At 44.7% G+C, this 27,037-nt stretch overlaps 1 protein-coding gene across 2 annotated transcripts in view; it reads right to left on the bottom strand.

The window, feature by feature from the left end:
- The window catches only part of SLC12A8 (solute carrier family 12 member 8), a 112,656-nt gene that overhangs the window by 32,075 nt on the left and 53,544 nt on the right, over positions 1 to 27,037 (bottom strand). For both annotated transcript variants that reach the window (XM_016135196.2, XM_016135197.2), the window contains 2 exons: positions 12,963 to 13,076; positions 1,101 to 1,188 (listed from right to left, as the gene is read on the bottom strand). In XM_016135196.2, coding sequence (XP_015990682.2) covers positions 1,101 to 1,188; positions 12,963 to 13,076 — 202 coding nt within the window. The remainder of the gene's footprint in view (positions 1 to 1,100; positions 1,189 to 12,962; positions 13,077 to 27,037) is intronic.

The following is a 27,037-nucleotide window of genomic DNA, read 5'->3' as shown; positions in this document are numbered from 1 at the left end:
CCAAGTGTGTAAAGGCCCGCAGTGACCTGGCTCTACCTTTAGATGCCCTGCAACCTTGAACAAGTCTTGGGATCCGTGTGACCTCACTCCCATATGGGCAGCGAGAAGATGAGCCAAAGGAACCTCCCAGCTATGACCAAAAACAAAACAGGGTTCTTTCTTTCCGTTCCTTCCCAACTCTCCCTTCATTTTTGTTCCTAAGTTCCTTATTCAGCACAAAACAAACTGGCGCTAGGTGCCTGGCTAGAAGCAACAGTGCCATGACAGTGAGCATTTGTGAAATACATATATTAATATATTTTAAGCATCACAGTTAAAATATGCAGGCATTTTTAACTTCTCAAGTCATTGTCATGTTGGCAATTTCATTGCCTTTCACACCCACCCAAAGAAGGCAGAGAAACTTTTTCTCTTAGTACAGAAAGAAAAACAGAAGATTCTAGAAAGTCAGAAACAAATCTAAGGCCACCCAGACTGCTCGTGTGGGAGGTACGGTGTGACCTAAAACCCAGGAAGCCCAACAGCCTTGAGGTGGTACAGAGAAGCTAGCTATGGGAAAAGGACCAGTCTCTGAGTTCCTATTGTGCGCCTTTACACACAATATCTCTTCCACGATCTGCAGGGCCCACATATTCTCATTGTCCCATTTTATAGAAAAGAGAAAGGAGGCTCAGGGAGCTAAGTTCATGGCCCAAAGTCATGCAGCCAATTAGTGGCAGAGCTGAGATAAAAATTCTAATCTGTCTGATTGCAAAGCCCTTCCTCTTTTATGCTCCCTGCAAAGATTCTGGAAACACAATGGTTAAAAAAATTCCCAAGTGAGGAGGGGGAGGGGCAGGAGGCTAAGAAGACTGGAAAGAAAGGATTCGATCTGTGTTAGCAACACTTCTCCCAGCATTCCCAGGCAAGGGGTATGAAAGGGCAATCGTCTGAACCCACCAGACTTGAATTTTCCAGCCCGCTGAGTGTTAAAAGGAGGATTGGAATATAAAATAGATTGGTCACAGTCTGAACACTTTCAGAACAAAGGGGGCAATCCCCTCTTTTGCCTGGAGTTTTCTCTCCTTCTCTCCAGCTGATTGCCACTGAGGGCAACTTACGAGATGCCAACAGCTGCTAGGGAGCCCAGGGGGATGCTGGCAGCAGGCTCCCTGAGGTCACTCCCCATGTTGAAGCCGGCCATGACTCCTGAAAGACATCCAGACAGGAGAGAGGTGAGAAGGGTATTCTACAAATTACCCTCCCCTCCTCGGGGTCCCCTCCTGGAAGCTACCCCAGAGCAAACCCTCCCATCTGCAGCTCTGCAAACAAGGCTTCTCAGTCTCCCCTGACAACTGGGGAAGCATCTGTGGGTGTGAAAGGGGCCTTTGTGGGTTGGGTGATGCTCTGGAAGAAAGCCCTACTGGCTACAAAAGCATCTTATGGCCCAGTGCAAAGTAACGAGGGCGGCAGAGGCATCTGGCAGGCTGCACAAAGGTCCCGAGACTGCATACTGAACTCTGCCTTCTACTGGTCAACACCCTGGAGAGCCTCAGCCTCAGCAAGCCACCTGCTGCCATCTGCTCAGCACACAGAGTTCATTGCCTCTGCTGCCCACTGACTACACTGGGGTTCAGGTATCCTGAGTCAGGTCCCACCAATAGTGAGAGCCAGAGACCACACTCAAAGGTACTGTGCTACCAAAGGGCCCTAAACAAATTCCAAAGACTAATCCTGATGCCACCAGCACTGAGTTGTGTCATCACTGCTATTCACCAAGCACACTCAGGAAAAGTAACTAGTGATGATGGGGAGAGACAACACGGTGCAGGATGGTGAGGAGGGGATGTCGCTTCTGTCCATTCACCCATGGAGGAAAGTGAAAAGCGATGTGTTCTGCACATCGAATGCGGGCCCAGCCCTGGTCAGGGAAGCTCACAGAGGGTGGGTACATCTCTCAGACACGGCCTTGAAAGAAGACTTGTTTAGGCTTAAGGAAGGAATGGGTCTGACCCCATCATTATGGATTTATAAACACTTTCAGCCTGACAGGGCCTGTGCCAACGGCTTTATATGCGTTTTTTTTTTTTTTTTTTTAAATCTTGTTTAATTCTCATAACCACTACATCAGAAAAATAAAATTATTTCCCCCTTTTCATAGAAAAGGAAACTAGTGCTCAAAGAGGTTAATTAACATAGCCTAAGGTCACGTATTTAGTAAGTGGCAAAAGCTATGATTTGACCCTGGTCTGTCTGACTCTGAAAAGGATGCTCTTAATGCCTCTGCTCTAATGCTTAAGGAAGTGGAGAGAAGTGGAAGTTTGGAGCCAGAAAGTCAAAGCGGGGCTGTTTCGAAAAGTACCCTGAACGGTGGACCAAGACTGAGACCCGCATACACTTTGATGCAGCAATTACACTATCAGGATTTTATCCTAAGTAAATAGTCAAGGATATGAGTAAAGATTTAGCCAAAAATGTTTATAAATGTTTGTTTATAATAGTGAAAATTAGCACCAACCTCATGCCTAAAAATAGCAGATTGGCTAAACAAGTAGTGATATAGTTTTCAATAAATACCAGATCTCCAAAATTGTCAGGGATCTGTTCTGACATGGAAAGATATTTAAAAGCTATTGTTTTATTTTCAGAGGCATATTAGAAAACAGAATACACAGTACGATCCCATTGTTGTTAAAAAACAAACAAACAAACAAACCGATAAACAGATGCATAAGAAAAGGAAAAAGGAACTAGAACATGTTTTAAGATGTTGACAATGTTATTTCTGGGTGATGAAAAAGCATCTTTTTTCACTTTACTACTTATCTATATTTTCTCAATTTTCTTTAGTAATCATTTTGAAATGGGTGAAAAATAATTTTTATTTTTAAAGGGCTTTTTGTCTAAAATAGCATTTTAGGCACGTTTTCTCCTTATTTCCTTCCTTCCTAAGATCCTATTAAAAGAGTCGTAAAGGGGAAAATGGATACATGGTTATAAGCAAAGAGGATTGAGGGGAAGGAGGATTTGGTAGATGAGATTTCCACAAATGTCCAGAACACAGAAAATGCAGACAATGATCCAGAATAAAAGAGAGGGGAAAAAAAAGCCTTGGAATGTTTTTCTAAAGGATCTGAATAAATTGACGGAGGAAAACCAGGGCTGCTATTGTGGATGCTTGCACTCCAAATGAAATCCTCCTCAAAACCAGCCATTCTCACAAAGGAAGAGCCTCATCAGGAAGATAGACCCACATACAGGGAGTCTACATCAGCAACCAAAGATTGCCAGGTATATGATGAAAACCAGTGACAAACGCACAAATACATGCATGATAAAAGTAGAACAACCTGGGCGGAAAGAAACATATAAATCAGGACACAGAAGAGAATTTTGAAGGAACCACTAATTAGTAGTTCCAGATACATCCAGGAAGAATATTTTATCTATAAAGAAAGATGCCGTGAAAACAAAAAACGATCCAAGAACAAGAAAGAACTTTTGGAAATTAAAAACATAATCATTAAAATTAAAAATTCAGTAAAGATCTAAAAGATAAAGTACTTTAAATAAACATCCAAGAATTTAAAACGGAAAGATAAACAGATAGTAAATTTGAGGAAAGAATAGAATGGAGGAAGAATCTGGAAGTTACAACATCCAGTAGTAGGAAATCCAGAAAGAGAGAATAAATAAAATAAGAGAAAGTAACTAGTAAATAATAGAAATAAATGTTTTCAAACTGAAGAAGACACAAGTCTTCAGGTCGAAATATCACATAAAATAGACAGCACAAAGAACAACACAACGAAAAACTCTCCATACCTAAAAGCATCATTGTGTAATTTCAGGAGAAATCCTAAATATTTCCAAAGGCGAAAAGCTGAACAATTAATAAAGGAATGAAAATTACACTGGCATCAGACCTCTCATCAGCAAGACTGAATGCTAGAATACAATGGAGCACTGATTTTAAAATTCTGAGGAAAGGTTATTTTAACACTAGAATTTTAGCCAGATTACCAAGTAAGTGAAAGTAAAGTTAAGCAAACAAGGGCTCAGAAAATTTACCTCCCATATACCAGTTCTGAGGAAGATACTAAAGCATATACTCCAGCAAAATGAGGATGCAAATCATAAAAGAGAAAACATGAGATTCAGAAAATAGTGGTGGTAACTCAGGAATGGAATAAAGTCCCATAATAACAGTTGTACAACAGAGAAGGCAGCGGGGATTGAAGCTGAAGGTTGGAGGCCCCAAGAGGGATGCCTCTGGATAGGAACTGGGATCAACATGACAATTAACAAACTGAATGATTTTTAAGGATATGTTGACTGCCTACTTTGACAATAAGAAAGAAAAAGTAAAAGTTGTAGCTAACTGATATTAGGAAATGAAAAGAGGGAGGAGAAGTAGAGGGAAGAGGAAAAACACTAATATTTTTTGTCATAATAGTGTGGAAAACAAAACATAAGTCCCAAGATTTTGACTCAAAACTGGCTTGTAGGTTACAAGCTAGAATTACTTTAATAAGAAAACTTGAAAGGAGAGTTAACCATTAAATTTATTATGTAAAAATGAAAAGAATTAAAAAATATTTTATACAGTTGAAATATATTTTAAGTTAACTCTATACTTATTCTATATTTTGTCAACATAAAGGGGAATTTCTCAGTGTTTGCTAAGAGATTTCCAAGAATATCGAGCAATTTGTCTTTGAAGTTAAAAGACTGTTGACTTGTAACCTTAAGACAAAAAATAATTTTTAATAGCTTTGAGTGTATGTGTGTGTGAAACTGTATTTGTTCACTTAAAGTTTTAAACTACAGTTTTCATGGGATTTTGTCCACTCACCTGCTAATAATCAACTTGTTATGGCTTTCCTAAGACTGCTCTAAAATAAAAATAAAAGAATTATACAGATTTCCTTAAAATTAGGGATTCCCTTGAGATAACGAAAGCATTTCTTATAAAAATATTTTACACATAAAATAAATATGACTGTAATATGTTAATCTTAAAACATAACACAGAATCTCAATTTCCTACACCAACAATGAGTGAACAGATTTTGCCTAGATGTAGAGTTGATAAAATAACAGAGATTTAAGTGTATTATTTCAAGTTACAAAGGTAACCCAAAAAGAACTAAAAATTAAAATATAACTATCATATATTGGGAAGTGGATAAAGGAACATGCAAGTAAGCTAAACTCTCTTATTTCCTAGCATGGAGTCAATAGATTATGTCTGATTTTGCTTAATCAAGTTATAGGTATAGGCAAATATCTTTGTAATATACAGTTAGCTCCCAAAATACTAAAAATGATTAAAAGTGGTTGTTCCTATGGAGTGGTACCTGGAGTAGTAACAGGTGGGGTGAGAGACTATTGCTTTACATCACAAGCATCTCTGTACTATTTCATTTTTTATCATGTGCAGGTCTTATTTGGATCAAAAAAAGAATGCCCAGGACTTGCCTTATTCTGACCAGTGCTCCTGGGAGCAGTTCTTGTTGCTGAGGCTCTGCTCAAGGGCCCACTGTTTACTGCCAGAACAATCTGGGACCAAGGGTATGCCTGGCCATATCTCCATGTTTACCTGACTCCCAGATCCCACGAACTTCATCCACTAACCCCTTCCTAGACCTCCCCACTTCTGACCCTCTGCCAAGGTTTCCTCCCATCACAGGGTTTACTGGTGCCTCACATGCCTGCCCACACTGCCCCCCCGCCTACACCGCAATGGCCTCACCCCAAGTCTTTGCAATTTTATGCCCATGCCTTAAGATTACCTACTGCTATTTATTCTTTGCTGTTTTAGTACCTCCTATAGTTTACTATGTCATTTTGTACACCTTCCTTAAGATCATTTACAAGAGTTAATAAAAGGAGATCTATGAGACCTTTACTGCTCTAATATATGCTTCTGTCTAGGAAAATGATTGCTTAATCCTAATTGCTTCCTCCTTCCAAACGGGTTCTATATTTATACGAATGCTCTTTTCTTCTTCCCCACAATCCCTTACACGGTCAAAGACCCAATCTCTGATTAGAGGTCCTGCTGGCTGGTCTGGTGTGAATACACTGGGTTTTGGTCAGTGGGAGGATAAGAGACCAACATTGATGCGAGTTGGCTTTCGAGACAAAACAGAGAAGCCAGAAAGTAGGTAGTCAGTACCACAGACTCGAAGCGCCAGAAACAGGGAAATGGTAGCAACTCGTACTCCAGAAAGGAAGCCTCGTGGGTGACTCCTGCTAGGGCAATGTGAGTGATCTGTCACACTTATTAGATTGGTTGCACATTGTGGCTGCTGCTTCCAGAATTTTGCCCTTGTATGACTGAACAATTCTTGAGCAGATTATCTCTAGCTCTGGTGAATTATAAATGTCCTGCTTGCCAGTTAGATCTATAAAACTTCTTTTGATTTAGTATTTTCTGCCCATGCTTGTCAAATATTATAAAGTTTCTCTAGTTTGCTTTCTTTCTGCTTCTGGTACAATTTAAAAATATTATTGTTAATGTTAGAGCTATTTAAAGTAGGTGTCATGGAACAGAGACTATTTCCAAGAACATTGGTGTCTAGATGTTTTACAAATATTTTATTAAAAAAAATAGAGAGGTTTTTACTGTTGGACTTACTAGTGATATGTTAATTTTCAGTGTCCACCTCTAAGAAGAGAAACATAGCACACAGTGTTTCTCAAAACTTATTTCAACAGTTGAACAATGTTTTCCCCTAAGCAAAACACTCTATTCATTATTAGTGTTCCATGGTACAGAGTTTGGGAAACAGTGTCCATTTTGTAATTACCATTTTTACATTCTTTTTGGCAGAGTTTCTAATATTGTTTAAAATGGGTCTTTGGAATCAATGATTCTTAAAGTTGAAAGTCGTTGTAATGATCATTTTCTCCAACCGTTTTTTTTCTCAGATGAGTAAACTGAGGCCCGAAGAAAAGAAGTGATTTTGCTCAAGTTTTTGAGCTAATTGCTAGCAGAACCAGCACTAATCTGCAAGTTTCCTTATCTTAAGTCAGAGTTCTTTCCACTACATCACATAGTCTCTCCATTTCTCTCTAACACCCATGCTTTTCTTGGATTTCACTTTTAGAAACAGAGTAACCGCATGATTAATTTGGGGTTACCCCTCCCCCCCCCCACACACAAGAAGGCTGAACTTATCAGTTATAATCAGCACCACCCACTGGTTTACCCACAGGTACTTCCGTCGCCAGTCCGTGCCTGGTAGAAGGCATTTCCCCTCCTCGCAGGTCTTACACTGCCAATTCTAGGAAGCAGTTAATACTTCACGCTAAATCACATTTTTCCCTGTATTGGGATGATGATATGGTATCTGCACATTGTTACCACATGACCTAGGTATACAGCTTCCTTCATGTGATTTAAACCTTCTGACTTGTCTTCCACCCTAGTCCAATGGCCTTTTAGCAAACTTTTATTTAGACTTAAATATATAAGATGATGTTGGTCATCACTTTACCAGTTAGGTTTATGAGGCTAAACCTCTAGGACCATCCATAGCCTCCTGGGCACATTATGCCTACAGTTTGGGTGGGTGCCACCAGGTAACGGGGGGCTTGGACTTGGTGCCCTGGCTATAATGTCCTGCCTGATGACAGACATGGATGGCCAGGAAGAAAATGGATCCCTCATACATCTCCCAAAATAAGCTCTTGGTTAAAATGACGAGTCTAAATGTCAGGTAATCACTTTCTTACCAACATTTGCCAAATGATGGTCATCTTCTTTTTCTCCTTGATCCCTAAGCAATAATGGCACACAAAAATCAAAGTTTTCACTTGTTGCTTGCTACCACTATCTTACTTCTCACATTATTTTCCTTTTTGTTCCTGAAAATGAGAATTAGTAAGCAGGGTGTGGGGAGACTAATAGTTTGTCTAGGCTTTTCTGGTTTCTATTAGTTGTTCATTAAAGGACTAGTTGTTCTTTCTCAAGAAACTTCCAAGCTTCCTCCTGGGAGCTTTTCGGTTCAAAATGTGTCCTGAGAAACCCTGAATTTTCTCTTTCCAGTTATACCTTAATTGTTTCTCTGTTGCCTTTTTTTTTTCTAATTTCATGATTTTATTATTTTTATTTTTAATTAAGGTAGAATATCCATGCACTGAAATGCCCAAATTTTATCTGTTGCCTTTTTTATTGTTATTGAAGAAACGGGTCTATTACTGTTTGGAAGTGGCATGCCTCTGAGCCTCATCTGCAAATAGGGATAAGATTATTTACCTTGCAGGACTTCTGTAAAGTTCGAATGAACTAGCTTAGCACCGAGTAGGTGCTAAATAAATGCCCACTCAGGAAGGATGGGCTCCATTCATACTCAGAAATCTCTTGGGTTCCTAAAGACTCTGGCAGCCTCTCCTGACCGTCCACCTGATTTCTGAACCTGACTTATTGGTTTGTTTGTGTAGCTCTTCCTGTAAAAATCTTTCATCCTCTCTTCGCTCCATTTTTGAAGGCAGAATTTGTCAGTCCCCAACCCTCTAATGCTTTAGAGATTCTGCTGAGACAGACAGTGTCTAATAATGGGACATTCAAATGCCAGGCAGGACCCAAATGAGATTTGTTGGCTTTTGGGTTGAGAGCAGCTTTAGACAAGGGTGCCCTCTTTTCCAACATCCTCTCCAAAGTATGTAGATAGCAAGGGGTTCACCACTTACTGTCTGGGCGACCTTGGTGAAATAACCTCTCTGTGCCCTTGTTTCCTCATCTGCAAATAGATTAACAATAGAACTCGTGGAGGGATCCAGGTTCTATGGAGCCTGGTGCTTTCTAAAAAATACATATTTAAAAATAAGAATGAAATTAGGAACAGGACTTAAAAAGCTGAAGCCTAGGTTTCATTAGCTTCATGGTAAGTCTGTATCTGCCGGAACCAGTGGGGCTGCGGTGAGGTTTAGACGAAAGACGACGACGTCTGAAGTGCTCAGCACAGTGCCTGGCACAGTAGGCTATCGCAAGATGGTGATAATTATAGATATTTATAATAATTCTGATAAAACTATGAATTAATTCTACATATACAATTACAAAAATAAACATGCATAATAATTATAAAGCTTCCTTCTTTTCTCCTGTTCCTGCTTATAAGGCGATCAGGATGCAGTGAGGCGAGCCCCATCTTCAGGTTGTCCTTACTGGGTCTCTCTGTTCCTTAATTCTAGGACCCCATTCTGGCCCAGCAAGTCATTGTTCTCTCACTTACAAGACACTTGACTTAGGAGGAAACCTAGGAGGTGTCTTGCAGGGGAAGAATGCAGGCTGAAGGAGGGGCCAGGGCTGAGGGTCCTGAAGACAGCCTCTAATCCAGAGGGCCTCAGCTGAGTCCCAGAGCTTTTCGGGACATGTGTGGGTCAGCAGGGAGGTGGAATCAGGCCCAGGGAGGTCAAAGAATGTCACAGAAATAGCAGGGCTCTCGACCACGAAGGTGACTATGGACATTGTGGTAAAGGCTGTTGGTTTACCCCGCTACATTTTTATGTTGGGTGTGGTCAACCACAAGAGGCCTTATCCCTTCCAGTAAGAGTTTGAGATTTGGGTACAGGAGTTACATGACTTCACACACTGGTATTAATCCCAGTAAATTTCCATTTCCTAGTTCCCCCATGCATTGTGGTCTCAGGTCTCTGGAGTGGCTGCATTTGTGTGGTGTGTGTGTGTACATGCGCGCGTGAGTGAAAGAGAAAAAAATAGAACAAGAGTTAGAACGAGAGAGAGAAACAGAGAGAGAGAGAGAGACAGAGAGAGAGAGAGAGAGAGAGAATGAGAGAGAGGAGAGAGAGAGAGAGAGAGAGAGGGAAACCAGAACCCTGTATAGGGAGAGATATTTGTTTTTCAGGGAAAGTTCAGTGGTGTAGCTTGGAGAAGGAAAGCACTTTTAAAAACAAAGCAAATGCAGAGTGTATTCCAAGGCCGGGGCCCCACCCTGCAGCCACTCCCATGGGGTGTGGTGGAGTGCAGTGAGAAGGACTGAAGGACAGGACTTGCTTCATAAATCCAGAGGGGCCACCAAACCCTACTCTTCTGCTGCTCTTCCCAGGAAGTCTCCTGCCCTTGGGATAAAATCTCTGCAGTAATCCACAGAACATATATCTGGCAAGGGATGCAGGGCGGGGGGACTAAAGTGTTTGTTCTTCCAGACTCCTCTCCCCTCTCCACAGCATGGAGGTTCTTGTTCCAGAAGAGGATGGTGTTGGAGAGAGCCCAGTCATGACTCACTCAGAGCTAATCCTTGGCAAATCCATCACCATGGAAACTGCCAATCATTCATTGCTTAACAGAACATCTGCCAGGGGAAAGCCAAGTGATACAAATTGCTCGCCTGCCTACCGTGTTTGCATTGGGGCCCCCTGAAAACAGAGAGAGAGCTAGGAGACGTAAACCTCCACAGCAGGATGGTGGCCCAGCTCCGGTCACTAATTAGCTGGGTGACCTTTAACAATCCTTCATATGCTGCTCTGTGCTCCTCCTTTCCCAGTTGGTCAAATAAAAGGATCGGATCAGTGATTCTCACTGATTGGGCTGAGGGGGGTGGGAGGGACAGGGAAGCACATTCCCGAAGAGGGATGGAGTAAAAGAAGCCTGTGTAGACATTTGTCCCATACTATACCTTTATATTTGGCATATTACAAAACGACATTTTCACAATTTAAATCACGTAAAATAAAGCTTGACTGATATTCTTGGGTAACAATTGTGGATGAAAAAGGGGCCACATATTAAACCCGAGAAGCTCAGCATGGAAGGCCCTACAAACTCAGGAACCAAAATTAACCATCTAGGATGGTATGATCATAAAAATTCCTAACTAAAGCAGGTCATGGCAGGTAGTCACACCCTGGGCCGGTAGCTTTCCTGACAAAGGTCAATCTTTACCTTAAGTAAGCCTGTCTATTGTCTTTTTGCACCTTGGAATGTCAGAGTAATCCCTTTTTTTCCGGACCCCTCAGGGCACAACCCCCTGCACCAGAGCCGGAGACCACAGAACCCCTCCTGGTTATCTTGCCCCACCCCCACACCATCTCTATGTGCTATAAATGTTCATTATTAACTCACCTGTACACGCCAATTTAAAAGAAGGATGTGTCTCTCCATTTTACTCGTTATTCAATCCCAGAGATTTCCGCGGTTGCTTTCGCCTGCCCCCTTAATCTACCATGAATGGATTTCACGTAAACCTCCTTATGTCTTCCCCTTTGATTCTAATGTATAAAATAAGCTGCAAAACTGCCATTCTCTGGAACATTTTCTTAATCCGTTGAGATTTTGCTCCCAGCAACTGTTGTCATTTTGGCTCAAATAAACTAATTAAAATTCTCCACTGGTTTGGATATTTACTTACGTCCTCAAAGGAAGGACAAAGATAGCCCTCTTTGGTTCAGGGAGGCATCTCAGAATTTCCAGTATATGTGAGGTTTTTAGTTTGTTATCAAAAACAAATAGCTAATTCCCCATTGAAAGGAGGGTCATAGAGGGAAGGCTTGTCACCCCACGTCCCTTCTCAAGCCAGGCATCCCCTCTCTCACTGATGACTTTGGAAGGAATCCTGTCGCTGGGGAGACCGGCTTAGAATTCCCAAAGGAGAGAGTAAAGGAGTGGAACAGGAGGCAGGAACATGGAGATGGGTGTTTGGCAGTGAGGAGGAAAGAAATGGAGCCATTGCTAGGGGGAAAAAACTGAGGGATAAAGGAAGGGCGATTAAAATTGCTAATTTTTTTTTTTCATTTTAACAGCTTTACTGAGGCTTAACTAATATACAATAAGCTGCACATGTTCAAGGGTAAAAGCCTATAAAGTTTTGATATATGAATACACCTACAAACCCATCACCATAACTTGTTTATTCATTCACCTGTTGATGAATATTTGCGTTGTATCCAGATTTGGACTCGTACAAATTAATCTGCTTCAAACTTTCATGTATGTCTTTATATGGACACATGTTTTCATTGCTCTGCAGTAGATCACTAGGAGTGGAATAGCTGGGTGTATGTTTAATTTTTAAGAAACTGTTTTCCAAAACAATAGTACCGTTTTATATTCCCATCAGCAATATATGAGAGTTCCAGTTTCAGATCCTTGCCAACATTTGGTATGGATTGCCTTTTAAATTTTTGACATTCTAGTAGTTTCTCCCGCTTTTTCTACCCGTTCTATTTGGGAAGCAATAATGAGCAAGGGACTGGCTACACATGGGAAGGCAGAGGGAGAGAAGAGGAGCTAAAGAAACAAAATCAGCCACTCCCAGGGCATTAACACGGCCTGATCAAAACACCTGATCAAAACGTTTCCCTGAGATTGTGCCCTGGGGACAAGCCCAGTCCTCAGCAAATGGCTATTTCCTATGGATCATTTAATCAGTATGTTAGCTTACTGCCTTCCAGGCCAGGCCCTCAGCATTAAACAAGAGTTCCATAGGGACTTCAGCTGTCCAAGGCTCCTTCCGGGCCTCTGCAGAACAGGAACTGGGGAAGGTAGGGTGAAGAGAGTCCCTCACTGCCCCGGGGATCCTGGTTTCACAGGCACACCCAGCACAGTAAAAAAAAGACAGCAGTTTTTCTCTGTCCCCTGGGAGAGGATACAGGGGTCAGGGGAGTTTCTAGATCGAGTCTGCACTCACCCCAGGGTGTAAAGGGCAGCTTGTCCTGCAGAGAAGTCCATCCTGCTCAGCCTTAAGAGAAATATGTCCCCTCCGTTAATTTGGCCAAGAGGTGTCAATACATAACTATAAGAGTTAAGGAGGATTAAACCATGTTGGAAGCCTTCAGGAATTATGAACACGTAAACTCGCTGTTACAATAAGAGTTTTAGTCAAAGCTAAGGCCATCTTTAAAGTCAGATATTCATTCTAAGAGCACATGAAGGTCAATTATGATTCCGAGTTTGGGGAACCAAGCATTTTTATCCCTAATGTGAGCCTGAAAAAGAATTTGAATGGCAATACCTGTAGCTGCTGGGAAGAACACCCCAAAGACAGTGAAAAAAGACTCCCCAGGGCTGTAATCTGGCAGAGTATTGTTCTGTAGCAGTTCTGGTGAATATCCAATAAAACCATGGTCTGAAATATACAAAGGAGAACAAAATGAGCCAAGTGATAAGATATAGCACAGGCTACCCTAGATTACAGTCCTATTTTATGCAACTTTAAATGTTAAAGTGTGGCGGGGGTGGGGGTGGTGGCAGAGAGAGAGAGAGAGAGAGAAAGAGAGAGAGAGAGAGAGAGAGAGAGAGAGAGAAAGAGAGAGAGAGAAATCAGACACGTTTTCCTCCACACTTTTAGACCTGACTTGTATGCATCTACATCTACAGATATAGGTAAATGAAGTGACAAAAAAGTTAACAGCAGTAACATCTGGGAAAGGGGGCATTTTTATTTTTCCACTTACAGACTTCAGTATAACTGGAATCTTTCAATGAGCATATATTTACATGTTGGCTTTTAATTTAAAAAATTAAGTTACCTCTCTGGCTCAGAAACCTTCTTATGGGTCCCTGTTAGCTACAGAATAAAGTCCAAACTCCTTAGGATGAATGTCAAACCCCTTTACAGCCTGGCAGTACCCCGCCACTTCCTATTCATCCTGTGCCTTTTCCTCTCCCCAACAGTCACAGAGATGACTCTTCCCAAAGCAATGCTAAGACCAATCTCCCTTCTTCCACATCTCTACGCACCAATACAGTGTTCACTCATCAAGTTCGTCTCAAATGTTGTTTTGGAGGAGCTTTATATGAACTCCCTAATCAGAATCAGTTCTTCCTCCATTGGCACTATAACAAGCCATGTTAAGTCTTTCCCCAACTAGACACCTTGGGGCAAGAAATTCGGTGTTACACATGTCTTCCCCAGAGCCAAGCACTGTACCTGGTACACAGCATGTAGGTCAAAAACATGGGTCACACTGAAAAGAATCTTTCTCTTAGATCTTGGCTATGGGCATATCTTGCTTCCATGTTTTCAGTCTGACTTGTTCACAGGCTACTTCATAGAAGGATCACCTCAGATCTGATTTCTTCAAAGCATTTAAAACATTTTGTACCTTGACTTTAATGAAATTTTTCAAGTAGGTTTAATCCTGCAGGCACTTTGCTTCTCTGTCAAAAGAAGGTCACTTTGAACAGCATTGAGGGCCATGTCAGGGGGCTATGGATTTTTAAGAGACAAGTGTTCTTGGGCTCAGGAACACTCAGGATATAGAGCCTCTGCTTTTGAATCTCCTCTCTGAGAATGAATTGGTTTGTTTCTATTAACTATAGTCTAAGAAAAGCCAACCCTGCCCCTTTTCACTCAACCCTTGCAATCATGGCACTCAGCCATCAGCATCAGTCCATAGCCAACATCTAGGACTGTGGTGACAGAATCTCCCGCCTGTCTTCCACCTACCTCAGGGCTTAACTTCCCCCTGAGCTTCCATCCACAAAAGAACTCCTGCTCACTGATGAGTCCAATGAGATCACCAGCGCTTCTCATAGCTTCCAAGATTCATAACTTCATAGGAAAAATATTTTCCAAAAAAAATAATAAAATGAAAGCTCAGTGAAGCGCAAGGGACGCTTGGGAATCCAGTCGGGTCTTAAAATCATTGTCGACTGCTCTCTTTTCTGAACACAGAATCTGTCCTGGAATATTAAATCTCAAAAAATGGGCCACATTTCTGAATGGTTCGGTGTCTTCACAGCTGGTCCTCCCCTTGTTAACAGAAAAGCTATACTAGCTAAGCTGACTTTAGTTTATCCGCTGGCTGACCCCATGACTAGCCATTCTGAGGAGAAAACCATCCCAACCTGTCTTGGAATGGAGCTCAGCCAAGCGGGAACGCTGCATAGGTCTGAAAGTGCATCTAGGCGCAGGGCTGTGCATGCCGGGCAGGCTGGCTGGGAAGGACATTAACCCTCTGTCAGGCTCTGTTCGCCTCCACCTCCCCTAAGGTGGCCCTGACCTAGGCAGGCATTTGGTCACATGGTCTCAAAGGCTTTGCCCTGGTCAGCCTAAAGTTTCAAAGGGATATCAGGCCTCATAGATGAGTCACTGGGAAGCCTTTTCTCTCCCTCCATCCCACCTACGAGACCCACAGATGAGAGAATGAGTCACTTGGCTCACATAGCACTGGGCAGGAGGCCTGCCTCAGTCTCCTCCCTTCTGTGCAAGACCAGTGAAAAACACAGCCCTCACACATTCACAAGCACACACTCACACCAACACCACCACCGACTCGGCCCTCTCCTCTCAGGTCTGGTTCTGAATCTTCCTCAAGAAAATAATCTTAACTTCGAAAAGAACTTTAAGGGGAAAGATGTTTGGCAATGCTTTATTTGTAATAATGTAAAATGGAAGGAGAGGGTCTAAATGTCTAACTGTGGGGGCGAAAGTATTCTGAATGCTTATAAAGGGATTTTAGTGCCATAAAAAACTGTCCTTGTTATATATGATATATGTTAAGTTAGAAAACTAGATACCATTTGTAGTATAAATACACACAAAAAAAGGTTTTAATTTATACATGCAAGAAAAGACTAGAAAAAAACATACCAAAATCCTGTGTTTGTCTGTATAAAGCAGTTACGGGAAATTTCTTTTTCCTCCTTTCTTGTGTTTACAGACTTTCCACATTGTCTTTAATGAGCATAATCGACTTATCATCAAAATATAATATCTTCTAAAAAAACAAACAAAACATCCCACAACGGAAAAGCCCATTTTTTCCAGACGGATTTCCTATAAACAAGTATCTTTTCTTCTCTCCATCTATATTCTCTCTACTTCTCAAAAAGATTTCAGTGGTTTATGAGAAAAACATAAGTAAGAAAGGGAAAATAAAAAAAGGATCAAAAAATGAAAAAAAAAAAAGAAAAAAAGAGCAAGAGAGAGCTGGAATGCCCGCAGCCCCTAGCCATACCGCCATAGAGCTTAGCCTGAGGTCTCTGAATGAGGCTCTGAGGTAAGATCCTGCAGCGATCTCCCTCAAACTAGAATTAAAGGACCAGAGAAATCATTTTATAACTTTTTTTGACCAAGCCCACTCAGGGAGGGACAGACCCCAGGGCCTACTCCTCACGTGTGCCACTTTCCAATGGATGAAAAGGATCCGCCGAGGCTTTCATGGTGGGCCTGCCTCATTTCCTCTGTCCCTACCTTCCCAGGCCCTTGTGACTTCTGCCCCCATAACCCTCCCCGCTATTGCCACCTCAGGTGCTAGACCTGAGCCAGCACCCAAAGAAGAGTGGCCTCACTGACCCTCACCCAGCTCTGGGGCCCTGGTCTCTCTCCCATGCCCCGAACCTTGTGGTGTGGCTGGACCTTGAGCTTATGCAGAGCGGATACCCAGGTCAGGCATCAACGTCTCTGACTGGTTTGTGCTTGCTAGCTGAGGCCTGGGGTGAGGTTAGTTGGCCTGACCTCTTAAAATGGGTCTTAATGCCTGATCAAATCAAAGGTCTTCTAGTCATGGCCCTGTCTGAGACTCTGATGAAAGCTGTGGCCCCTCTCCCCATAGACAGCACATTTTGTATAACATTTGGGACTTCCAAGGCCTCCAAATCCTTTCCAGAAGGAATGGACCCCGAGGTTCAGGATCTCTACTTTAGAGGCTGTCTCAGCACGTGAGATCGTTCAGCCAGGCCCTGCATGCACCTACGGCAATGCACGTATGGCATCCCAAGCCCTGACTGCCACCGTACCCTCAGAGTGGACAGTGGACCTAAGTGACACAGCCAACGATGTTCCATACTGCAGTCCCTGCCAGGCAAAGCCGAATCTCTCTGTACGTGGGGATAGTGCAGGTCCCCCATGGACATGACAAGGCAACTTGTCCTCTGAGGATAATAATGAATGGCCATTTACTGAGCACCTCCAACATGTCAGTCACTGAACACTAAGTCTTTTACAATGTCATCCTTGATCCTCACCACTACCCTGCAAGCTCAGAGGTGAGGAAACCAGGCTCAGGAAGGTACAGAATCTTGTCCAAGATCACACAGCCATACCTGCCTGTATTACAGCCATTGCCTCTCTTCTAAAAGGCTGGTCCCTGGGCCCTGGCACTGCCTCCCCTTCCCCCACCTCACAGAGATATACATGCAGTATGGGTTCTCTTCAACCTTATGAAACATCCCCCAGAGATCACAGCGTCCCCCTCTCTATGTATGTCAGGGGCAGGCAGGGGGTCCACCCCGTGGAATGCCATTGGCAGAGGGCTATGTGAGTGGCTGGGGCTTGTACAGCTGGGAGGAGGCAGAGCCTGGCATGAACCTCATGTCTGTCTGAAATGAACGCTTCCCGTTAACCATATTGTGTATCTGTAACTCATCCTGGAGTTGTTTCCCCAGAGGCTTCTAAAAATTGTTTCTTTGCTTCTATAAGCTTTTTGGCTCCTTTGCTGGTAAAACGGGACGGCCAGGCTGGGTTCCTTTCGACATCTTTCAAATTGAAAAGGCCTGAGGTGCATGACGCCTGCAGCTACTGCAGGTGAGTGTGTCTGACCTGTGTTTGACCTGAACATCTCTTTCTAGGTCCATAGGGAAAATTCTTTGGTCCTGTTTGAGCTATGTGCTTTTGAAAGAACCAAGAAAACAAATCACAACAAAACCCGGGCAAGAACAGGCACAGGGAAGACACTTGCAGAAAGGCTTGGCCTTTCTCCCCAGAGCTCAGGTGACACATCTTGGGATGCACCGATGTGTTGTGGTTCTGCAGGTCCACTGCCTGTTCCCAAGCAGAGCTCATGGAACCCCACCACTTTGCCTCGGCCAAAATTACAAGTTGCGACAAAGCACAGCTTCCTCAGAGCGAGGCTGGGCCCCAGACCCTGTGGAAAGGTCACTGCTAGGAAGCTCTTGGGGAACCTGTGGATCCCCTACTCCTATTCCGGGGTCTGCCAAAATTAGAAGAGGCAGGCGGGAAGTCATCAGCCCCCACATATGGATGTCAGATTGCAACCACTGACTAACTTAGAAAGTGAACTTTCTAAAAATTACCCTGGCACTGGGGCCCCACCACCCTGTGGTGAGCCACAGGCTTCCGGCACTGGCTTTCTTCTTGGCTCTGGTCCCCAACCCCTCAACCAGCAAGACAGCCCTTTCCTGGGAATGGACAATGGAAGAGGCTGGTCCAACCAGGAATAGAAAGAGTGGAGGAAGGGCTCAGGAGAGAGGAAGGCAGGGAGGGGCCCGCCGCCTAGACCCAAAGGTCAGGCTGGGCCTGGGAGATCACAGGAAGAGCAACTCGCAAGGAAAAGGAAAGGAGAGGCCAAGGTTCTGGGAAGGGACACAGAGCCCCCAAACAACGCCTGGGGTGGGGGAAGGGGCATTGGCGGGGCAGTGGCGGGGCACGAGGAGGCCACCGAGAGTGAGCTGAGGATTCCAAGGAGAGGGAAGTACAGTAGAGTGTGCCCTTAAGGAAAACACAAATTGGGTGCCTTTATAAGCATTACACTGTAAACAGGGCCCCTCCTAAGGTCCTTCTCCATGGTGGAGCTGGACTGGAACTCAGGATGGCCTGCCCAGCATCCCTGCTACCTTGACCACTCTTAAGACATCGCCTGGTGGGGACAGAGATGTACAGCTGTGGGGAAGGGGCAAGGGGTCTGAAATAACAGCTCGACCAGGAGAGGTCAGTGAAAAGGAAAGAAAGAGAATGTCCAGGATCCCCATCCTGTCACGAAGTCCCCCACAGAGTTTCCAACCAAGCACCCACACTCACTTATTCAGATACAGGCTGACCCCAGATGGTCTAGTGGACAAAGAAGCACAATTAAACCCTAGCTTGTCTCTGGCTGCCGGGGCTGGTCAGTGAACTTTTTCTTCCTCTGGGCTTTGGTGTTAGCTCCTGGGAGGTGCAATGAGTGAGGAAGCTACCGGTCACAGGAAGGAAGGATGCACAGTCAAACTGAGCCCCAAGAGCGAGGATTTTGGAGAAGTCCAGGCTATTCTCTTCCTCCCTGGGGTGGAGAACAATGGCCCTGAAAATCTCAGGGAAGAACTGTGACAGGACCAAGAGTCAGGATACCTGGGTTCACACCCTAGATCTGCCACAGACTTGCCCTCAGAGGAACTGTAGGTGAGCCCTTTCCCCTTCTGAAATGTAAATTATGACTCACTCTGGGATGGGTCTGAGATTCTGCATTCCTAATGAACATCCAAGTGATGTAGCTCGCACTACCAGTAGCAGGGTACTAGACAGTTTTTTAGAGTCCTTCTCATTCTGATAACTGCCCATCCGGAAGCTCATTCTCAAGATTCAAGACATACTGTCCAAAGACACCATTGATTTGCAATGGCAGATGCCAAATCCTAAGCCAGCTTCCGGAACGTGTCAGCGCCGCCCCTCCCTCCCTGACACCCCTTCTCTTGCTCTGTGGCTACTGATTCAATCAATGTGTGCTCTAAAACTGTGAGAGAAGTTCACTACCACGGTTTAAAATGTTAATGAGCCAAAGCGATTATTAATTACAAGTACTGGCATAATGTCTTCTGTTATTTCAGTGCCATGGGTGCGCCTCTCCATTAGGGCAGATAACGAAAACTTCACGGTCTAATTCGCTGGCCCATTTTAACAACTGAGAAAACTATAGTTCGGAAATGGAAGCCAGCTGCTCAAAAGGCACGGAGCACTGAAAATGGAACAGTAACCCTAGCTTAGGGTCCAGGTGGAGTCCACATAGTACCAAGTCCCAATTTGCTGGCCTTTCCCATTGAACTGGGTCATAACAATCCTGGTCCACTATAGATGCTCCATAAAAATATTTTAAAACTGAACCGAACTGGGCTGTATTGATTTGGACTGTGTTGATCATGGATTGGGAAAGATAGTGTTATGGGTGGACAATTTTCCAGTAAGCCAGTATTAAATATTTACTTCTGATTCTGTTAACCAGGGTGTGGTAATCTGATCAAGGAGATGCTGTTAACCAGGGTAATCTGATCAAGGAGATGCTGTTAACCAGGGTGTGGTGATCTGCTCAGGGATGTGCTGGTGGCTATGTAAACTGCCTCTTCTGGGAGCTCGGGGCTGATTCTCTAGTGGGGAGGGTCAGTCGCCAGCTGGCTAATAAAGGCTCACAATTCATCTCGATTGGCTCCGTGGGTCTTGGATTTGATCGCACCACAACCACAGAAGGGGAAATACGATGGGCTTGAAAGAGGCCCCCAAAGTCTCCACCCACGGCACAGCTTTCCTTCCCCACAGGAGCTTTGGTCAGCGAGCTGGGAGCCTTCCCCAGACCACAGTCTTCTCTCTGGCTTCAGCCTAGTGAGTTTGGTCCTCCAAAGGGAGGGTGGGGAGAGGATGTGAGCAGGGTTTCCAGCTCCCAGGCCCCCACCCAGAGAGAAAATACACAGAGGGAGGGAAGGGCACTCCAGCAGTGGCCAGAAGGGAAGTCAGAAATGGGGCTGTGCCTGCCCGGAGGGCGCAGGGAGGAGCAGCCTGGAGCCTCCAGGCCCCTGGGGAAGGCCTCCACCCTGCGGGACAACTGGCTGGCTGGAACAGCCGGAAAAGCCCCCAGAGCTGGGCAACTTAAGGGCTGAAGGGCCCCAGCTGGGGTGATGTCAGGGCAGCCCCTTAGGGAGGGGGTGGCTGAAAGCTTCCAGTAACAAGAAAGGCTCCTGCCAACCCCTACAAGCGAGGACAGGCAATCCCGAGGTTCCTTCTGAGCAGAGGATGCCTCGCTTGTAAAAGAGAGGATGAACCTTTTCCTGACCATGATTTCTAATATCCAAGAAATGGTTCCATCTGCTGACATGGGCTCAATTTTAAATGCTTAATGAACCTTTTCCTACAATGGCCTTGGGAACAGTGAGTTGAGATGAGAAGAGATTTTTGCCTGGAGAGGCCTACAGAGGAAAGAACTGTCAAGGGCTCCAGAACGTTAAAGAACCTGGGGCTCTCCTGGGCCCAGGAAACAAGTATTTTGGAATAATAATAATGATCGTCACATAAGCTGAGCAAGGGTTTGTGCCAGGCACCGTTGCAACAACCCTTGAGGTAGGTACATATTTCAGGTAAGAAAACTGAAGCACAGACGAGAGACAAGAAGCAACCCTTGGCTGCCACTGCTGGGATCAGTGCTCTCCCAAGGATGCAGGGAGCGTGGGAGGGAAGCCAGGAGTGAGCTGGGCAGGCTGGGCCCTGCTGAAGGGATTGCAGAGGTCCCACCCCGCCCCAGCCTGCAGAGCCCCCAAGGGCCTGTCCAATTCAGCTCTCAGCTCAAAGGAGCCCTGAGAAAGGAAAATCTGGCCTTCTTATCTCCTGGGGGAAAGGAATGTACTCTCCTGCCAGGATAAGTGGCTGTTTTGACAGGAAGTCTCCACCCTGGCTGTGGGTTCCTCCCAGCCACCATTTATTCCTTCTGGCTGTCTCTGCCTCTGGCTTCCTAATTCCCATCCTGCTTAAACTCCAGACCCCCAAGACCCAAAATAATCCTAACCCAACTGGTGGTCCCCCAAATCACCTGCCCCTGTACAGCTCTGGCCTCCAGTAGTGGTCAAGAGTTCGGACCTGAGTCACTCCTCTGTCCCACCTCTTGCCTGGACACCTCCTCCAGGCTTCTGGGACGGGGTTGGGTGGTCAAGGGGCCCCCTGCAGGTGGCAGTCAGCATTTACACTCATGGTTATGCAAGCAGGGCTGCCTACTACCAAGCACCATGCTGAAAACACTCAAACTCCCCAGACTCCCTCCCACCCCAGTTTCGCAGCTCTTCCCACCCCAAGTCCTACCCAAGAAAGAAATGGAACAGATACTCTCTTAGAATCCTGTAGGAGAAGATTTGGTATCATAGGTCTAATCCATTTTACATATGAGAAATCTGAAGCCCAAAAAAGGGGAAGCTCACACCACATAGTTAGCAGCTGGTCAGGCAAGACCAGAACTCTGTGTGGCCAAGACCCCATCCAATGTGTTCTATGGGTCCCCACAGGCCCTATGTTGGCACTCTGTTGTCACTGCCTGGTTACGTTGGGGCAGAAACTGTGCTTTCTTATTTCCTGGTGTGCTTCCATTGCCTGGGCCCAGGGAGCAAACAAAAAATATAAAACATTCTTAATAATAAAAAATGGAAACAACCCAAGTATCCATCAACAGATGAATGGATGAAAATGTAGTATATCCATACAGTGGAATACTATTCAGCCATAAAAAGGAATAAGGTATTTATACATGCTACAACATGATTAAGAGAAAAAAAACAAAACGACAAATATTGTATGATTTCACTTATATAAAATATCTAGCATAGGCAAATTCATAGAGACAGAAAAAAGAATAGAGGTACCGGGGGCCCAGGGGTAGGGACTGGGTGTTATTGCTTAATAGATATAGGTTCTGTTGGGGGTGATGAAAATGTTTTAGAAACAGAGAATCATTGTGGTTGCACAACATGGTGAATATAATTAATGCCATTTAATTGTAAACTTAAAAATGACTAAAATGGCACTTTTATATCTATTTTACCATAATTAGCAAAAATTAGCAAGCTATTTCTTTCTACAGTACGCCATGCAGAGACCACCTCGTGCTTTCCGAACTGGGTTCCTCTCTGCTTTGCTGGTGTGGAAATAGAAAATAAAGGGAGCTTTACGGCTGACAATGATCAAAAATTGAGGAGTCAAAGCCACAGGTACTGGCTCCTCCTAGACAAAGGAAACCATGGCTTCCTTTGCTGACATCTAGAAGCTACGGAGTTTTATTCAGGGGTAAAGCATAGGGATTTGAGGCAGAGCTATCAAGAAGCACACGGACTATAGTTTCTCAATATTAACCATGCCCAGCTGCCAGTGAAAACTTCAGCAAAGTCAAGCCCCATCTTGCTTTTGGCTCAGTTCCCACTTTCAAAACTCTCATGGTCACTGGGCCTGAGAGCAATGTCGAACATGAGTCTCGCCGAATGAGAGCTGGTCTTGAATGAACAGCCTTTTAACCTGGGCTACCCTGGGTTAGTGTAACAGCACACTGACCTTACAGCTTCTGGCTGTGCCCTACATCAGTTCAGGGGGCACCTGGCGGGGGAACACGGCTCTCAGCACCCACAGCCTTCTGGCTCTGAGAGGGGGAAGCCGCGTGCAGGACCTGCCATCTTCCCAGGCTTCTGGAGCCCCAGAGAGAACATGGTTTGTTCCAGTGTTCTCCTTTACAGTGGACTCCTCAGCCTTCGTGGTCCTTTTCAAGCTTTTCTGCAGAGTGCTCATGGAGAGCAAGGTATGTTTGTATTAACTTCCCATCAGATTAGGAGCTCTTCAAGGTCAGGGACAAGTTCCCTTCTCCCGTGGGATCCCTTCCTCATCTCCATATGGATGCAATCACTGGAGGTGCTCAGTGGGGTGCCCTGCCTTGGATCGTCCCAGCTTACACCTATTGTCTGAAGTATTTGTCAGTAGAGCCAGGGAAGTGTTCTGATGATTGATTGATTGGGGAGTAGAGAGGAGCAAAGAGAAGGACGGAAAGAAGGATGACACTCCTCCAGGCTGGACTTGGCTGATGTGCCTCAGGGACCAACCTTGTTATGCACAGTACTATCTTGGACCTGAAGTCTCAGCATCGCCCCAGAGATTGTCAAAATGAGAATCTCAGCAATCTCCTCTCCCTCACTATTCCTCCAACCTGAAGAATTGGAATCTTTATTCTAACAAGATCCCCAGATCTTGAAGCTTGAAAACCACCGTCTTGGAGTATATCCCAGGGGCTCCCAGGAACCTATTCTTCCAGGATAAACAATGATGATGACGATAATAATAATAATAATAATTTATTGAGCACCTACATTGTGCCAGCTATGACATTAGGCCCCTTACATATATTATCTTATTTTATGCTTTGACAACCCAGTAAGGTAAATATTTTTACCTGCTTTGCAGAAACAATAACAGCACTGAGAAAGGCTAATTAACTTGACCAAGACCATGCAACAAGTTATAGCTTAGCTGGAATTCTAACACAGGGGTCTGACTCCAAAGCCATGACACTAACAATTGTAGGAACTATGATGCAATCTTTAAAATCAGGCCAGAACTGACAGCCACTCGTTTACTCTCCACAAGGCTCAGAAGTACGTTGGCAAATGCAGTCTCAAGGGAGATGTGCTAGGAGTTTCCCCATTGCCCCATCCTGGCTTGGGCTGTGGGTACCTGTGTGTTGGGATTGGGCCAAGCCTGTGACACAAGGATTCAGTATTTCTTCAGAACACGTACCTGAAGATGAACTTTCATGACCTGACCTTCAGTGAGAATTAAGGTCTGGGACTAGAGTGACAGATAAGTTTGATGGGGAACAGGCTCCCTACCACAGGCTCAAGAACCCCTAGAACTGACCTTGTCTGAGCCCTAGAGTGAGGGTAAATGGGAGGCCCACACCAGTCCTCACTATATGACTTCCAGATGTATGACTTGGGGCTTCGTCTACTGCCAGCCCCCCAGTAAGCAGCACTCATCTGCCAACTGTACCTTTGGCAAAGCCCACATTTTCCTTCAACCAGCTTCCACAGGCTCCTCAGGTCATATAGCCTGGTCCAGGTTCACAGAGCCCGGCCTGTAGGGTTTCCTCTCTGCACCACCCACAGCTGGCCTGGGATTGTCTCTCTGGTTCTCTGTGCATGTAGATGGCTGCCTCATTCCTTACCCCTATGTGAGTGACTTGAGGGCGCATCTGCCTGACTCTGTGTCCCTCACAGACCCACTGTCATGGCCTCTCAATCACCAAAATATTTGAGCCAGAAAGTGCCATCACTTGTACTTCCACAGCCACATGGAGAGCATTCTGCTCACTCCTCACAGCCAGAGGACACATTCCATGTGTAGTGAGAGAAGCACAAGGCCCACTGGCAGGGCCAAGAGCTGGGGGTACAAGCGAGATATGTTAGCCCATCCCTCAGGGTGTCACCCTTCGCTTCTTTGGAATTCCCTGCTGCTCAGGGCTGAGGCAGGCAAGGCTGAGCAGTGTGAAAGGGCCCTCCCAAGCTGGTGATTTCATGCTTCAGGCATCCATCCCCAGACACTGGCCAGGGAGCCCAGGAGCCAAGCCCCCTCCTGCTCACAGAGCTGGAGCGCACACAGGGGTAGAGCTGGGCAGTATTAGCTCTGGTTTCCTTCTGCAGCCTTGAGCAGGTCCCCACAGCCTCCTCAGCCTAATGGTTCCTTTCTCTGTTTTCCGCAGCCAAAGCCAGCAAATGAAAATAATTCAATGAGGGCTGAGGATTTTGCTATTACTCTTTCCTTCATCAGAGTCAAACTCAGGATCAGTGGGGGGCCTGAGGCTGCCTGCTCCTGCCCCTTCTCTACCTAGGCAGGAGTGAGGACCACTGTTCACAGAAAACCTTCTATCAAGGGCTGAATCCCCAAAGCTGGGAATTCAAAGTACCCCCAAAATTATTTTCTCCCTCTCCCCCCAAAATAGTAAACATTTAACTCATCTAATTTTAAAAACAAGAACCACCAACATAACATGTTATCCCACAGGCAGAACAAATGAAAGAGCATGCTTTGCTTCCCATTTAGATCAGTGAGGGTGAGGACGAAAGGGAATGGATGGCAAGGAGGGATGCCAAAACCGTGAGACGGGAGCCGAGTTCAGAAAAAAGGGAAGAAGATTGGGGACGAACAGCAGAGGAGGAGAGGGCAACCTAAAGGGAAAAAGGATGCGGCAGGAAGAAAAGAGGAGAGAAAGCAGGTACGTTTTGAGGAACGCTGGAGATCACAATTTGCTCCTGGCTTGGTTTGCAAAAGTTCAGAAATCCTTACCAGGACATGAGCCTTTGCTTACAATTCTTTACCATTCTAATCTTTAAACATTCCTCGGTTGGAATTCTTAATCTTTTCCCCTTTGGGGTCAAATATGCCTTTGAGAATCTGGCAGTAGTTCTGGACCCTCTCCTAGAAAAATATACTTAATCACAAAAATATTTTCATGCAATTTCAAGGGCTCATGAATCCTAAATTAAAAACTACTTATTCCAGAAGCTTCACTCTTATTGAGAGACCTATAATGGCCAAAGTAAAAACACTCCAACTGCCAGATTAAACTAGACAAGGGTGGAATGTGTTGAATCTTATGTGTATTCAAACCATCATATCAAGCTTTTAATTATACCATTGGCTTCACTGATGGAACCTTTGGGTCTAAACACCCTTCCCTAGTTCCTATCCTAATAGTGGTACTAGAAAAAAAGTTGGTTACTTGAAGGGGCCAGCTATATGTCTGGATGGTTATTATACAGCAAAAGGTCTACCTTGACCCAGGAAATAACATCTGTGCTTATCTTGAAATTAATCCTTTATGAATCAGTGGGATTATTAAGTCACACAAATACAGCAGTACCTAAATCTGAATGTGCATAAAAATTAACAGTATGCTGGTTTAAAATGCAAAAATTGAGAATCTGATTCTGATTGTTTTTCTGATGGGCTTCCCCATGATTCTGATGAAGGCAGTCAGTCCCTGGACCAAACTCTGAGATACACTGTGCTCAGAGAAAACTGCAAGTGTGGGAGGCTGAGCTTCTGGTCCAGATCAGTGGATCCCCTCCTCACAGCAGGGTCCATCTCATACACTGGGGTCAAGACTAGACCTAGATGCACAGACACTATGTGACTAGGTTTGGACCACTGCATCAGGAAGGCTACCTTTACAGGGTGAAAATGGTAAATGAACAACATAGGAAAAGGTATAGTGGGGCCTTTAAGGCGGTAATTCTTAGATCTGGTGACACATACAGAACCACCTGGAAAACTTCAAGCTATCAGGGAATATATATAGATATGTAACAAGTTTTCCTAGTGGTTTTGACACACAGAACAGGTATCAGAACTTGTTTGTTTATGGCACCTACAGGCCCAAAGGTATTTTGATCAAGATACCAGACCATTGCTGTAAAAATGCTCTGAAAAACTAAAATGCTCCCGAAATTCTCCCGCAGAAATCAGTGAACATTACCAGGGTTTTCTTCTTCTTTTCTCTTCCTCCTCCTCCTGCTTTCTTTTTTGTGGAAACTAACTGGAGAAGGTGGGCCACACTGGAGTGCCCTGAGTGGGTTCCAGATGGT

This window comes from Rousettus aegyptiacus, unplaced genomic scaffold, assembly GCF_014176215.1.
Source record: "Rousettus aegyptiacus isolate mRouAeg1 unplaced genomic scaffold, mRouAeg1.p scaffold_m13_p_4, whole genome shotgun sequence".
In the NCBI taxonomy this organism is placed as follows: Eukaryota; Metazoa; Chordata; class Mammalia; order Chiroptera; family Pteropodidae; genus Rousettus; species Rousettus aegyptiacus.
Note: the sequence above shows the minus strand (reverse complement) of the source record. Positions and strands in the feature narration are given on the sequence as shown.